The sequence below is a fragment of the Oenanthe melanoleuca genome, chromosome 21 (assembly GCF_029582105.1).
Source record: "Oenanthe melanoleuca isolate GR-GAL-2019-014 chromosome 21, OMel1.0, whole genome shotgun sequence".
In the NCBI taxonomy this organism is placed as follows: domain Eukaryota; kingdom Metazoa; phylum Chordata; class Aves; order Passeriformes; family Muscicapidae; genus Oenanthe; species Oenanthe melanoleuca.
In genome coordinates this window covers 267,718-282,216 of record NC_079354.1, presented here as the reverse complement: position 1 = coordinate 282,216, position 14,499 = coordinate 267,718, and the positions used below count along the sequence as shown (strand labels likewise).

General features: G+C 56.7%; 1 protein-coding gene across 5 annotated transcripts; it reads right to left on the bottom strand.

The window, feature by feature from the left end:
* Positions 1–12,484, bottom strand: ECE1 (endothelin converting enzyme 1). Of its 5 annotated transcripts, none has more exons than XM_056508022.1 (18): positions 12,327–12,484; positions 9,055–9,141; positions 7,996–8,137; positions 7,101–7,313; positions 5,678–5,802; positions 5,209–5,421; positions 4,928–5,119; positions 4,274–4,416; positions 4,074–4,188; positions 3,754–3,864; positions 3,408–3,506; positions 3,216–3,293; positions 2,737–2,840; positions 2,423–2,533; positions 2,227–2,294; positions 1,960–2,150; positions 1,772–1,867; positions 1–1,504 (listed from the first exon to the last, which is right to left on the bottom strand). In XM_056508022.1, exons 2-18 carry the CDS (start codon positions 9,139–9,141, stop codon positions 1,328–1,330), a joined length of 2,265 nt encoding a protein of 754 aa, XP_056363997.1. In that variant the 5' UTR covers positions 12,327–12,484; the 3' UTR covers positions 1–1,327. The 5 variants fall into 5 exon arrangements, with proteins under 5 accessions (XP_056363997.1, XP_056363996.1, XP_056363999.1 ...); XM_056508021.1 differs by lacking the exon at positions 12,327–12,484 and adding an exon at positions 12,201–12,306; XM_056508024.1 differs by lacking the exon at positions 12,327–12,484 and adding an exon at positions 11,403–11,451.
* Positions 12,485–14,499: the final 2,015 nt, after the last annotated feature.

Sequence of the window (14,499 nt, the reverse complement as noted above, 5' to 3'; positions counted from 1 at the left end):
TTCAGTAAAAAGTATTTATTATTTCAATTACAGTAAGCCCCATGCGTAGGGTGAAAAAATAGTTACAAAAACCAGCCCCTTCCATCCCTCCCTTTACGTATAAATATTAAAAATCCCTCTATGTCTCTGCTTTGTCTAGAGCAAGAAGACAACACACAGCACCTGAGCTCTTGTCAGTGCTTTCCCCTTAAAACAAGTATTAAAAACATCCCTTTAAAAAGTCCCTCAGCCCCATCCTGATACTTCTCACACTGGTACTAAACCAGCTGTGGAGGGACAGAGTTCTGGGGCCACGTGGTGCTTTTGGGGCTTGCAGTTTCCCGGGCAGAGAGCAGGCTCGGCATGAGAGAAGCAGCGGCAGGAACCGCCTGCACTTGTCTGGGAAGCTTTAGGGCCAGGAAATCCTGGCTGGGCTGGCTTCAGAGGGGACAGGAGGGAGAACAGGATGCTTCATCCACCTCATCATCACCTTGGTTACATCTTTGGTTACATCAATTTTTCCCTTTACACTCTGAAATTAAAGCTAATCCAGGAGCTGCAGCATCCCAGCACAGCCTCTGTGACTTGCGGCATCCTCCAGCCCTGTCCCCAGGCCTGCTGTCCCTAATTTTCCCACCAGCATCCTGTGAGGATAGTCCCTCTCAGAGAAACACAGGATCCAAGACTGGAAAGATATCCAAAGCCCTACCCAGCTTCCCTGGCCAATGGACTGTCACCACAGGGTACTGCACCTACAGCTGCATTAAGTAAAAAAAATTAATAAATATACTAATCTTTTACTAAAAAAGGCTTTTAAATGCATTTTCCCTGAAAATTTCCAGTGTATTCCACAACACATGAAAAAAATATATGTATTTCTCCCCCCCAAAAAAATATATCTTAAAATATTTTCCACCCTTGTGTGCGCATCTTTGGAGAGAAGGTGGTACATCAGGTGTATTTAGACATGCAGACAAACCTGCCGCTGTGGGGGTTCCCTTTATCACCTCCAAAACAGAAGGGTTTTCCAGGCAGTGGGTCAGGCTGGAGCCATGTGTGTGTAAATACAGGAAGTGCCCACGGACGTGTGTGCTGCGACACTCGGCCCGGTCATGGTGGGAAAGAAGAGACCCCCAAACTGAAGTCATTTCACCAGCAAGCAGGGGGATGAGGAGTTTTCACAGTGGATTGAACCTTGGACAATGCCAGGGGTGCAGACACCGCTCTGGCTGAGGAGTCGGGCTCTCCGTGGCACGGAGAAGTGGTTTGAGACTCAGAGGACTGGGGAAGCCCAGCTGTTGGCAGAGGACAAAGCAACTGGCCGCTGCTTCCCTTGGGCACTTGCCCATCACCAGACTTCACACTTCTTGAGGGGGTTCATGGGGGAGCCTGGGGGGCAGCTGAAGTGCTCCGCGAACTCCGGGGAGTTGGAGACGGTGCCGATGACGCGGAAACGCGAGGGGCTGTGGGGATCGGTGATAAGCCCCTCGTGTGAGCTCTCTGGTGTGCGAACTGAGCACCACACCTGCAAATGGAGCACAAGGGGCCCGAGTACTGACATCCATCACCACGGGGCCAGCTCGCTGCTGAATCCAACCTCTCTGCCTGCGTGATGGCGGCCAAGGCAGCTCGAGTTTCAGCTTTGTCTCCCTCTGTACCCCAGTCTCATTCTCCATCCACTACATTATCTCTGGAGGATTCAGTTTTGCCATCACACCCTCCCAACACCATCCGGGCGTGCTCCACCCCCAAAAATCTGTGCCCAGCCTCCCAAGGTCACCACATGACCTACCTGTGCAAAACCAACAAAGAAGAGCTGGTAGTTGGTGAGGCCGAGAGTTGGGAGTGTTTCTTCATCCCCATTCTTTTTCAGCCAGTTTTGATATGCCTGAAAACCAGGCAGCACAGCGGACTCAGGAAACATCACAAACCCCACGATGCCATGCCCCCCTCCGAATGTCCCCAGCCCTGTGGTCCTACCCGATAGGCAGCCTTGAGGCCCCCGTTGTCAGCAATGTTCTCCCCAAGGGTGTGCTTGCCATTGACTGCTTCACCATTGACAGTGTAGTTGCTGTACTGCTCCACCATGCATGCTGTCTGATGCTTGAAAGCCTCCACCGAGGAGTTCTTCCACCAGGGACGCAGGTTGCCATCTTTGTCATATTCCCGGCCTGCAAAAACACAGTGGATTCTTCAACTCATACTGGCCACCCTTCCAGCTGCCCACCCACCTGGCCCTGGTCATACCTTGGTCATCAAAGGCATGTGTCAACTCATGGCCCACCACCACGCCAATCCCACCAAAATTCAGGGATCTGCAGGAGGGTAGTGCAGAGGTTAAGAAAGCAGTCTTTGCTCTCTACAGCCATGAAACTTAGCCTAAGATTTGGATATAGAAAGAAAGCTGGGAATCCTGCCCTCTCTGTTTTCCCATGGATCTTACTTGGGGGATGCACGGGTGTAAAAGGGGGCCTGGAGGATGCCGGCAGGGAAGACAATCTCATTCTTGGTGGGAGAGTAATAGGCATTGACCGTCGGAGGTGTCATACTCCACCTGCAGGAACACAAACACAGCCAACATGGCAACACAAACCATCACCAGTATTTGCTCCAACAACATGCACTTTTCTTGCAAAGCGGTTATCCTAATTTTATCTCCCCAAAACCAGCATAGGCTGGTGGACACCAAATCCCAGTGTTCCAGATATGCTGATATTCCCCACTGAGTACAACAGGGAATTGGAGCAGAGGACTTACTGGTCCCGGTTTGGTGGTTTCCGGAGCTGGTCAGCCGTGACCCTGGCTGAGAAGTTGTAAAACTGCATGACATTCTCGAAATAGAGGTCGGACACGGCCTCATACTACAAAAGAACAAGTCACGAGTGGTGATTGCACAGTCCCACTCCTCCCTCCACAGTCACATCTGAGCCTCCAGAGCCAGCAGAGTTATAGCTTCTCCTGCTTCTCTTCCTCTCCAACATCTGCGGAGTCTCTGGAGGGCAGTGAATCACCATTACAGAAAACGGCTCCTCCTTTTCCTAGGCAGGGATCCCAAGAGCCCCAGCCACCCCAGGACTGGCCCACAGCTCTCTGGGAAGTCCCTAGAGAAGGGCCAAGGACATCAGTGAGATCCTTCTGGAGGAAACCTGGGGTTCAAGGCTGCCCTGAGGCCACGGTGATATGGACATATCCTGTACATCCTGTAGAAGACCCAGGGGACGTACTGACCAACTCACATCATTAAAGACTTTATCCAGCTCCTTGGGGTCCATGATGAATTTGGGATAGCCAATCATGTTGTAGATGGCATCTGCCTGGAGGGTAATAAGGACCACAGTGCTTTCAGTGCCAGAGATGGAGGACAGGCTCACCTGGTTCCACCATCCTCCACCCTCACCCTCTCCCCAGTGCAGCCACCAGCACCTCACCTTCTCTTTGGCTGATTTCCTCGTCTCTTCATCCATCCACTGCAGGGTCTCCAAGCTTTCCTCGAAGGCAGTTTTAATCTCCGCAATCATTTCCTCCGCCTAGACGAAACAAGGCAGCACAGCGTCATTCCAGAGAGCTGGCTTCCTGTCCTAGAGAGGTCAAGGACCTTCACACCACAGGGAGGAAGAGGCTAGGAGGCCAAGACAACACATGGTGAAAATCCAGCACACAGAGATGTACAGCGAGCACAAGGTGGACAGACAAACATTGTCTGCCCCGACAGTTCCACCACTGTAAAAACTTTGCCAGCACTGGGACTTGCACACTGCTGTCTTGGGGACATACCACCTGCTTGCTGTCCTCAGCAAAGGTGGCCTTGACAAACATGGCCCCCAGGGCAAAGCCCAGGTTGTTGTCCGTGTCACTGATGCAAAACTTCCAGCGCGGGAGGCAGCTCTGCATGGGACAAAAGGTGATCATCAGTGGTGGAATGGAACAATGCCCTCCATATTTCTATCCCTTGCTCCATCTGGCCCATCCAACCCTCTGCCACCCCAAAAGCTGCCCTACATCTCTATTGTTTGGATGCCACACGACAGGGCCTTGACATAAAAAGCCATCACCATTTTAATGGTGATTCAGGGCACAGGGGACTTCACCCTCACCTTCTTCGTCCCATACATCACTTCCATGAATTTTTCCTCAGCATCCCGGAAGCGCTGGTCAAGGAGTGGGCTGGTTTTCCGCACCAGGTTCCAGATCATGTAGTTGTTGAGGAGACTATGGTGAGAGGTGGTGAGTAGGCAGCAGCACATTCCTGCCCACCCTGGGTACCCAGATCTCCATACAGGCTGTGGGTTCTCACCACTTATCTGTGGCCAGGATGAGGTCAGAGACCTGCTCCAGGTACTCCTTGGCATAGACCACAACAGGCTCTGACTCGTTGAGCTCCACAGGGTAAAAGACCGTGGAGAGGAAAGGCATCCAGTCCACAGCCGGTGCCAGCTCCTGCAAAAGCCACAGCACTGCTATGGATCTAAAAACCATGACAGGGGGTGGCAGCTGCTTCTTGAGCTGGAATTGGCTGTATCAGTCCCCATTTAATGGATTCAACTGATTTTGCAAAGGCCAGTTCCCACAACAGCAGCATCCTTGAAAGGTTGGAGGGGAGTAAACAAATTCCTCCAACAAAGAAGGAAAACAAAGTGCAGTGGGTGTCAGAGATGTTGACACAAGTCATTAGAGCCCCTTTGGGGACACTGGGAATGACCAGGCTGACGTCCAGGAGCAGCAGTGCCAGGAGGACATAAGTGCTGCACTAGGATGGCTGCTAGCCCCAGGGGTGGTCCAGAGGCTGGGAGGAAAGGTCAGGGTAGACATGAGTCAAGCTGTTGCACAAGAGCTTCCCAGGCTGTGTCAGCTGGTGTCAGGATTCCCAGAGGAGCTGTGTCATCTCCATCCGTCCACCCCACTTCCCAAACCACAGCAGAATAGGGAAACTCGCCAGCTCCATTCCTACCTTCAGGTCTCCTGCTGTCATTTTATGGTAGATGACCTCCTCATCCCGGTGCTTCTCCTGCGGGATGGTGATGTTGGCCAAGGCTGTCTCAAAGTCCAAGATCTGCTGCATCTGCTGCCGCGTTGACTCCTCATCGATGCCTCCCAGGAACATCCCCAGTTGTACCATGTAGTTCAGGTACCCGGCGAGCACCTGTGTGGTCAGACAGGTGGGATCAGCACGGCAGGTGCCACCCTCCCACAGCACCCCCCAGGCAACCACATTTCCCCTGACACCCTCACCTTCTCATTCTCCGTCTTGTTCAGGTAGTAATCCCGCGATGGCAGGCCCAGCCCCGACTGATCCACCTGGATGACGTTGCTGTTGGAGTTCTTGGAGTCGGCGCTGACATAGACGGAAAAGAAGGGCGAGGTGCGATAATGCGCCGTCACCTCCCGCAGCGTCTCGTTGAAGTTGTCACCGGCACAGGTACCTGTGATGTTCCAGCCACCCAGCTGGGGACAGATGAGTAAGAAACAGCCACCTGAAATTGCTTCAATATCCATCCTGAGGGGAAACATCTTACAAAGGGGCTAAAAAGCTCCATTACAGGATTATAAATCCCTGCCTCCGCCCGCCTGACCTGGGGGATGCTCTTCTGCAGGATGTGCCACGAATGGAATATGGAGGGTGCTGGGAACTGCCCACGACTGAGCTTTTCCCCCCTCTTTGCAGAGGGAAGATGGCTTTTCCACAAGGACTAGGACAAACCTTTTGGATGAGCTCTATGAGTGGGGTGGCACTCAGCTCCTCGATCTTGCTCTCATTCATGCAGGCTCGGTAATAGCGCTGTGCCTTGCGCTCTGCCTCGCTTGACACATTGGCGGTGGTGTTTTCTGTGGGAGGTACCCAGGGAGAATCACGTGGGGCTCCAGGGATGGGCATCCACTGGAGCCAGAAGGATTCAGCCCCATTTTGGGCAAGGCTAGGCTCCAAAAATGCACCAAGGATTGTCCCAATAGTCCTCACCATGCCCCCAAGAGCATCCTGTTGGCCCCATCCCTTCTCAGCCTCCTGCCCCCCATCTCCTTTCCCACCCACAGTGACTGCTCCAACTCTTTGGGGACAAAAGATAAAGAAAAAACAAAACGCATTTTTATTTTTCCAGCAGCTTTGATATTCCCAGCATCATCCAGCTCCGGGTGCTGCGCTTGCCTCTGTGCTGGTGCCCCCCAGCCCCGTATTATTTATTCCTGCAAAAAGGACAATAAACCCATTTTTCTCCTCTGCCTCCAAAACCTTCCTTTCATCTCCCCAGCTAAAATTCTGCTTCCCCAGAGGGCTTTTGGGTTTTTTTTATTTATTTTCCCAATGACATAGCTTGCACCTTTGGCTTCCCAGCTGTGTGGTTTTATTAACTAAAGGTCCCTCAGCTCCAAGGAATTTAAGGAAATGCCAAACGCGACCACTTGGCTGGAGGCCCAGTCTCTTCTCCTGGTAAAACTAGCGCCAGATTTCTGCGAGAAAAGCCAGGGACGAAGCTGTTCCCGCGCCACCCCCTTTCTCTCAAAAGACAACACTCTTCCCAAACCTTCTCTTTCCAGATAATCAGCCCTGGCGCAGTGGAAAGTGCTGATAAGGAGCCAGTTGTTTGCTCAAAGCTTGAACAAATCGTCCCTGGTGGTTGCTTGGATAAGCCGCTCTGCTTCGGTGTTTGCACGCAGAGGCTGAGCCCAGGACCCTCCCTTTGCTCAGGGAGTTTTGGCCCCCAAAAAATGGCCATATTGGCAGTCAGCCTCCCAAAAGGCTGCTCACAAAGGCTGGAAATTATAGAACAGGAAAAATGCATATCCTTGGGGTGATAATGGGACATTACAGCCTCTGGATGAAGTCTGGAATGCAAATCCTGAATTTCAGAGCTCCTAGCAATGCCATCATAGGGTTTACAGAGCAGAGGCCTTTTCCCTACTCAGCACCAAAGACTAGCAACAACACAGTCAAAAATCTCAGGATCATCTAGGAGAGCAAACACAGCCAGGATCCATTTCTCAATATCCTCACAGCAGATTGGCCTGACGCTGGAGTTCAATTCCAACCTCATATTTCCATGCATATAATTTTGGTATCCCCCTAACAGGGATGTGCCTAACAGGGCCCCTGGGCACTGGGGGTCCCACCGCTCCCATGCACTCACCCAACAGGTGCTTCATGATGGCCTGGTTGTGCTCCCAGAGGTTGTTGAAGGTGCCCCAGCGCGAGTGGCCGTCGGGGAGGGGGTTGGCCTTGATCCAGCCCCCGCAGGCATAGCTGAAGAAGTCCTCGCAGGGATTCACCGTGCGGTCCAGCGAGCTGAGGATGGAGCTGGTGACAGAGATGCAGGCTTCCGACAGGCACACGGCGGGTGGCCCTGGGAGGGCAGGGACAGGTTCAGATCCTGTGCTGCAGCAGGATGAGCAGCACCACAGAGCATCCTGCCCCGAGCTGAAGGATGCAGGCAGATAGCCCGCCTGGTGCCTGAGCATCCCACCTCGTAGCTTACCACCCTGCTCTAGGGCAAGCAACACGGACTAGCATGCTGACCTGTGTCTGAGCATCCTGTCCATCCCATCCCAGGGCAAGCATCTCATCTTATGCCCAAAGATCCTGCCCAGTCATCCACTCTGGGGTGAAGGATGAAGAGAAACGGTCCATCCTGTGCTCAGACATCAAGCTCCAGGATAAAGGATCAGAGCATCTGAGCATCTCACCCTGGGGTTAAGGGGTGCAGGTGACCATTCTGTCTTGAGCCCAAAGCTCCCACCCCACACCTGAACATCCTGTTTGATATCCAAGAATCCTGTCCTGGGGTGAGGGGTGCAGGTAAGCATCCCACCCTTGCACCAAATATCACGTTCTGGGAACTCCCCAGCAGCCCACCCTGGTCAAGGGGGCAGGATCCCTGTGCACTTGCTTGCTCAAAGCTTGAACAAACCGTTCCTGCCAGTTGCTCAGAGAAGCTGCTCTGCCTCAGCGTTCTCACGCAGAAGCTGAGCCCAGGATCCTCCCTTTCCTGAGGGAGCTTTACCCCCAAAAATAACCAAAGGACTTACTGGCTCTGTACTGGAAGATGAGTCCCAGCAGACAGGCCACAAGCAGCACCACCAGCACCCCCACCAGCACCACCAACTGCTTTTCGGCGTGTGTCCGCTCGGCCCAGCACCCCCGGCTGCCCCGGGAGCTGCGGAAGTTCACCTGCGGGAAGAGCAGCGTCATCTCCCCGCTGGCAGAAAAACTCACTGATGCAGCCCCCATTTTGCTTCCCACAGCCCAGGGCTGAAATTTAGCCCCAGCAAGGGATCTGTCATGGATTGGGCTGGGAAAGGCAGCAGCTGCCTTCCAGAAACCAGGCAGGAAGGGCGGCACAATGGCAGGAAGGGGAGCGGGACAAGTGCTTTGGAGGGCTCACCTGCTGTCCCGTGCCACCCTGAACCCCTCCTCAAGCACAGCATAACCCCACAGCTGTCCCCATCCCCACTGCCAGCACTGAGACAGGGTGGGGGCTGCATCGGAAAGTGCCTTAACAGGATACTCCCACTCAGCCGAAAAACATCCCCAGGAAACATCTCGATGTGACGGCAAGCGGAGACAGCCCCGCCGAGAAAAATAAAAACACATTTGGGGCAGACACCAGCATTCTAGAGACTGATAGAGCTGGGATTGGGGCCAGGACAGAGAGCATCTCTACAGACCTGAACCTTTGCTGGTGAGGCTGGACACTGGCAGCCATGGCGGGTTTTTTTGCCACCCGTGGCCCTCTTTAAGCTGCTTTCCCACTGCTTGGGGAGGAATTAACCTAATCCCCTTTTGTATGGGGACAAAACTCCCAGTGCTGCAATAATTGCTCACCCCAGCCATGCTGGGAAGGGGTTTGGCAGCAGAAAAACTGGGAGGTAGAGTGCTGAAACAGTGGAGGCAGGATACAGCCCTGCTTCCCCCCCGTGCCAGAAGGGGAGCAAAGGGCAGCAGTGGCAGGAGTCAACACGGCTCTGCCCACACTGGACTTTACCCCCGGCACTGGTCACAGGTAGAAAATCGTTCTACACCCCCTTTGCTGCTTGCCAGGACACAAAATCCCCTTTTTCCTCTCTAAAAGACACATGAACCTATACCTGAAAGCCATTGGGGTATCCATCACCGTCACCAAGGGAGTCCAGGGGGTCTTCATCATCCAGCGTCGCCCGCTTGTAGGTCGACATCTGCACGGGGAGATCAGCAACAGACGTGCTCAGTGGCCCGGGGAAGAGGATGAAGGACAAGGAAGGTTTACACACCTTCTAAAGCCACCCCCTCCTCCGGAGAGCAAAATCCCAAATAGCTCTGAGGTAGTAAAGAACTACACAAACGCCGGAGGATGGTTATGGAAAGCAAAGAAGCGCCGGAGCCAAGAGCTGAGCAAAGCCCGAACCCGCCTCACTTTCCCCCGGGGCCCGGTTGTGCAACCTCCCTTTCAGGCTGGGATAAGGCCGGATCCACCTCCGCCCCGCAGCGGGGAGAGGGACCCCCCTGTGCCAGGGAACCCCGGAGTGCCAGGCACCTGGGAAAGGCTGGCAGCAGAGAAAATGGCTTTTCACCCTGACGCTACCGGCTGGCTCGCGCTGTACGCCCCGTGAGCGAACCCTACGCACCGTGAAACACCCGGAGACCTCCCTGCGAGCACCCAAAGGCGACAGCACCAGGAATTTCAGCTGTGGACGGGCTCCTTCCTGGCGCCGTGTCCCCTGGCCATTATCTTGTGCCTGTGCCCAGCTCTTATCTCATCCCCGGCAGAAAAACAAGGAAAACCTCACAGGCTGGCAGCCGGCCCTTATCATGCCGCTGCCGCTGTTTCCTTTCCCCCTGGCACTGCCCTGCCATCCAGCCGGATTGCCTCCCGACGGAGCAAACAACCCGGCACTCCCCCCCGAGGGGATGAGCACCCCAAAATCCACCCTGACCCTGCCACCGATGGCCCGAGCGGCACCACTCACAACCCTTCACCCGCGATCAGCGCAGCGAGGGGCTTTACACCCCCTGGATGCCCCCATCCCACTGCGATCAATCCCACAGCCGTGCCTCAGTTTCCCCTGGCAGAATGAAAGCACCGGTTCTCAACCTTGTTTCAAACAGCAGCCTTCACAAACCCTCCTTTGCATACTTAAAAACAAGTCTCATCCTCTCCCCGGACCCCATCCTTCCTCGGATCTCAAATCCCAGCCTCAGTTTAATTAACCACAAAACCCACAAGGGGAGGAAAACGGGTTAAAACGAAGAGGTGGTTTCCCTCCTTGGTTGTACCGAAATCTCTGTTTGCAGCCCCAAAATCTCCCCTGGGCGCCCGCCTGGAGCCTGGGAACCATGAGGCGAAAGAGCCTCAACTGCAAGATTTTATCGTGGGGAAAATCTCTGGTTAGATCCTATTTTTTCCCAACCCCTTTCACTTTTTTCCATCTATTTTAGTACTTCGCACATGGCTGAAATTAGCTCCGGGCACAAATCCCCGCTCACCCGGTGGGGGGATCCATGAAACCCCCATGGCTCCACAACACCAAATCCCTGGAATCCCAGCTCTCACTCCATTTCCTGAGGAAATACTTTTTTTTTTTCCTCAGCGATGCCCCCACCCCGCCTACCCCAGCCTGAAAACATAAGGAAAAAGACCAAAAAATAATCCCTTTCTGTTCTCTTTTCACTAGATATATGCTAGCTTAACCCTGTACTAGCCATTATAGAATCCAAACTGAGCCCGAGCTACCCCAGAACATCGCCGAAAGGCACCGGGATCGACCCCCAGCATCCTTAATTTGAGGGGAAATCGGGCCCAGGAGGTACTTTTAACACCCATATCGTCCATATTGGGGGCACTGTAGCACCTCAGGGTGCTGCCCACCCCTCTCCAGCACGTCAAGCACGAGCACCCCTTTTCGTGGAGAAGAACTGGATAGTTTTGTCATACCCCCCCCCCCCCCCCTCCAAGCCGTTATTTGCTTTAATAAGAATAAAAATGCCTTTTCTCAACTCCAACAGGGTGGGGGGCACCCAGGGGTGCACGGGGGGGGCACCCAAACTTTAGCCCCTCCACGCAAGGGATTTTCACTCTTTACAACTTCTAAAAATCTCGGCATTACCTTAAATAGCCTGGGTTTACCCCAAATAGCTCCTCCACTCTATAAACAATAAGCCCCACGTGCTCCGAGCCCGCACACCCCCAGCAAGGCTCAGGGGGCCCCCAGCGCCCGGGGACCCCCTCGCTGGTACCGGGGCCCCCCGAGCCTCCGCCGGCTGCTTTCAATTCCCGTCCGGGCGCCATTTCGGAGCAGCCACGGCCACGGTCGCGATGGCGATTCCTCGCCTCCTCCCAGGCCCTCCAACCCCCCACCTCCACCCTGAGCCCCCCTAGCCGCCCCCGCGCCCCCAAAGCCCCACCTGGCAAAGCGGTGTCCACCCGTCCCACCCCCAGCACCCATGGGTGACCCCGCACCTCTACAACCCGGACTCAACGCCCAGCGAGGCTCAGCCTGCTAATTAGGATGTCCGGGGGTAATTAGCAACTCACGATATTAATAAGGGGTGCTGGGAAAGGGGCTTCGGGGGAGTCCTCAGTTTTGTAGGGTGCCCTGGCCGCAGATAAATTATTTTTTTTAGGAAATGCTTAAAAAGCAGCAAAAAAAGGGTTAAATTAAACAAAAAATAAAAAAGAAAAAAGAAAAAGGGGAGGAGAACAGCACAGTTTGCGGGTGTTCGCAAACAGCCCCACAAAAGTGGGTTGAGCTGCGTGGGGGTGCCCCGCTCCCTTTGCAGAGGGAAACACGGTGCTAACCCCCGCGGGTCTGGGTCAAGAGTGGATTTGGAGGCGGCGGGGGGTTCAGGGAGGCATCCACTTTGGGGTCCCCACCTGGTGAACCCACTGGCCACAAAGAAAACGCGGCGGCGGGTGCTCGAGTGGGGCACCCGGGGGGCTCAGGGGTGCAGTGGGGGTCCCTGGGGGTGCTGTGGGGGCGCACGGGGCTGTCTTTGGGGGGTCCCTTGGGATGCAATGGGGGACTCTTAAGAGTCCAATGAGGGTCTCATGGGCGTTCCTAGGGGCTGCAAAGGGGATCCCACGGGGATGTCGGGGGGTTCCCCGGGATGCAATCGGGGGGGTGGGTTACAAAGACACTATGGGGTTACAAAGAGCATCCCCTCCCGGGAGATGCATCACCCGGCGCCCCGCTTCGGCCAAGCGCCCCCCACCCAACCACCCCCAGATTTGGGGATGTCGCTGGGCGCCCCCACTCACCATGGCCGTCACCCCACTCCCGCCGGCCCCGGCCCCGATGGGGCGAGCACCCGCTGAGCCCCGGCACCGCTCGTGACGCCGCCGCGGCCTAGCGAGGGTGGCGAGGGTGACGAGCAAAGGATGTACCTGGGATGGGAAACCAATGGGGCCGCGGAGGGACGGGCTTCCCGCGCGCCTCCTTTAACTCTTTCGGGGGGCCCCGAGCCCGTTTGGGGGCGGCCTCGGGTGCCCCCGTGCAGCCGGCAGCATCCCCCCGAGGAAGCCCCGGCTCCCTGCCCGGGCGGGATGTGACGTCCAGGGGCGAGTGTGCAAGGCGCGATCGCGGCGGCGGCGCTTGTGCAAGCGCGACAGCGCGTGGGGCTGCAGGGCCGGGGGCGAGCGCACGGGGCTGCGAGCGGGCGGCCGTGCAAGAGCTGCCGTGCAAGGGCTGCCGTGCAAGAGCTGCTGTGCAAGAGCTGCCGTGCAAGGGCTGCCGTGCGAGCACACGGGCGTGCGGCCGTGCAAGAGCTGCCGTGCAAGGGCTGCCGTGCAAGGGCTGCCGTGCAAGAGCTGCTGTGCAAGGGCTGCCGTGCAAGGGCTGCCGTGCAAGGGCTGCCGTGCGAGCACACGGGCGTGCGAGCGTGCAAGAGCTGCCGTGCAAGAGCTGCTGTGCAAGGGCTGCCGTGCAAGGGCTGTGCAAGAGCTGCTGTGCAAGAGCTGCTGTGCAAGGGCGGCCGTGCAAGGGCTGCCGTGCAAGAGCTGCCGTGCAAGGGCTGCCGTGCAAGGGCTGCCGTGCAAGAGCTGCTGTGCAAGAGCTGCCGTGCAAGAGCTGCCGTGCAAGGGCTGCTGTGCAAGAGCTGCCGTGCAAGGGCTGCCGTGCAAGGGCTGCCGTGCAAGAGCTGCCGTGCAAGGGCTGCCGTGCAAGGGCTGCCGTGCAAGAGCTGCCGTGCAAGGGCTGCCGTGCGAGCACACGGGCGTGCGAGCGTGCAAGGGCTGCTGTGCAAGAGCTGCCATGCAAGGGCTGCCGTGCAAGAGCTGCCGTGCAAGGGCTGCCGTGCGAGGGCTGCCGTGCAAGAGCTGCTGTGCAAGAGCTGCTGTGCAAGAGCTGCCGTGCAAGGGCTGCTGTGCAAGAGCTGCCGTGCAAGGGCTGCCGTGCAAGAGCTGCTGTGCAAGAGCTGCTGTGCAAGAGCTGCCGTGCAAGGGCTGCCGTGCAAGGGCTGCTGTGCAAGAGCTGCCGTGCAAGGGCTGCCGTGCAAGGGCTGCCGTGCAAGAGCTGCCGTGCAAGGGCTGCCGTGCGAGCACACGGGCGTGCGAGCGTGCAAGGGCTGCTGTGCAAGAGCTGCCATGCAAGGGCTGCCGTGCAAGAGCTGCCGTGCAAGGGCTGCCGTGCGAGCACACGGGCGTGCGAGCGTGCAAGAGCTGCTGTGCAAGAGCTGCTGTGCAAGGGCTGCCGTGCAAGGGCTGCCGTGCAAGAGCTGCCGTGCAAGGGCTGCTGTGCAAGAGCTGCCGTGCAAGGGCTGCCGTGCAAGGGCTGCCGTGCAAGAGCTGCTGTGCAAGGGCTGCTGTGCAAGGGCTGCCGTGCAAGGGCTGCCGTGCGAGCACACGGGCGTGCGGCCGTGCAAGAGCTGCCGTGCAAGAGCTGCCGTGCAAGAGCTGCCGTGCAAGGGCTGCTGTGCAAGAGCTGCTGTGCAAGAGCTGCTGTGCGAGCACACGGGCGTGCGGCCGCCAAAACCAGCGTGCGCGAGCAAGCGGTGCCACCAACAGCCCCGCGTCCGCCTGTGACACGGGCACAGGCAGCTGTGCGAGAGCTGCGACAGCGGGCACACACGCACACACTCGTGCATGCCTGCAGTTGTGCAAGTGTGCCAGCGTGGGCTTTCCCACACCAAAATACACCGATGCCTGCACTGCCGCGGTGTCAGGGATGGGAACACGCGGGGCCACCTCCTCCTCCCCGCGGTGCCGCCTCCACCGCTGCGCTGCCCGGCGGGCTGAGCACTGACACACTCATCACACCCATGAGGCTGAAAATGGCTTTTGCTGGGCTGCGAAAGTCCTGAGGGGTAAAAGGGGTAGAGAGAGGGGGGAAAGAGGAAAGGCTTCCCGAGGGATTTGGAGGGTACACAAGGCTGTCCCTGGCATGGCGGCGGTGTTGGGGCTCCCTTGGTTGCACCCCGAGGCTCCCGGGGAGCGGATTTTTGGGCTGAGACCGCCCCCTTCTAAGAAGCCACAGGCGGCTTCGCAGGTCACGGCGCTCCCCGGGCTCCCGGCATAGGGAAATGGACGCAGGGCTTGGAGTCACACACACACACACACCCGG

Coding starts and splice junctions, on each gene's coding strand:
- ECE1 (XM_056508021.1), bottom strand. Junction 8,138..9,054: donor GATACCCCAATGGCTTTCAG/GTATAGGTTCAT, acceptor CTCTTCCCGCAG/GTGAACTTCCGCAGCTCCCG. Junction 1,505..1,771: donor TCTTTGTTGGTTTTGCACAG/GTAGGTCATGTG, acceptor CTCCATTTGCAG/GTGTGGTGCTCAGTTCGCAC.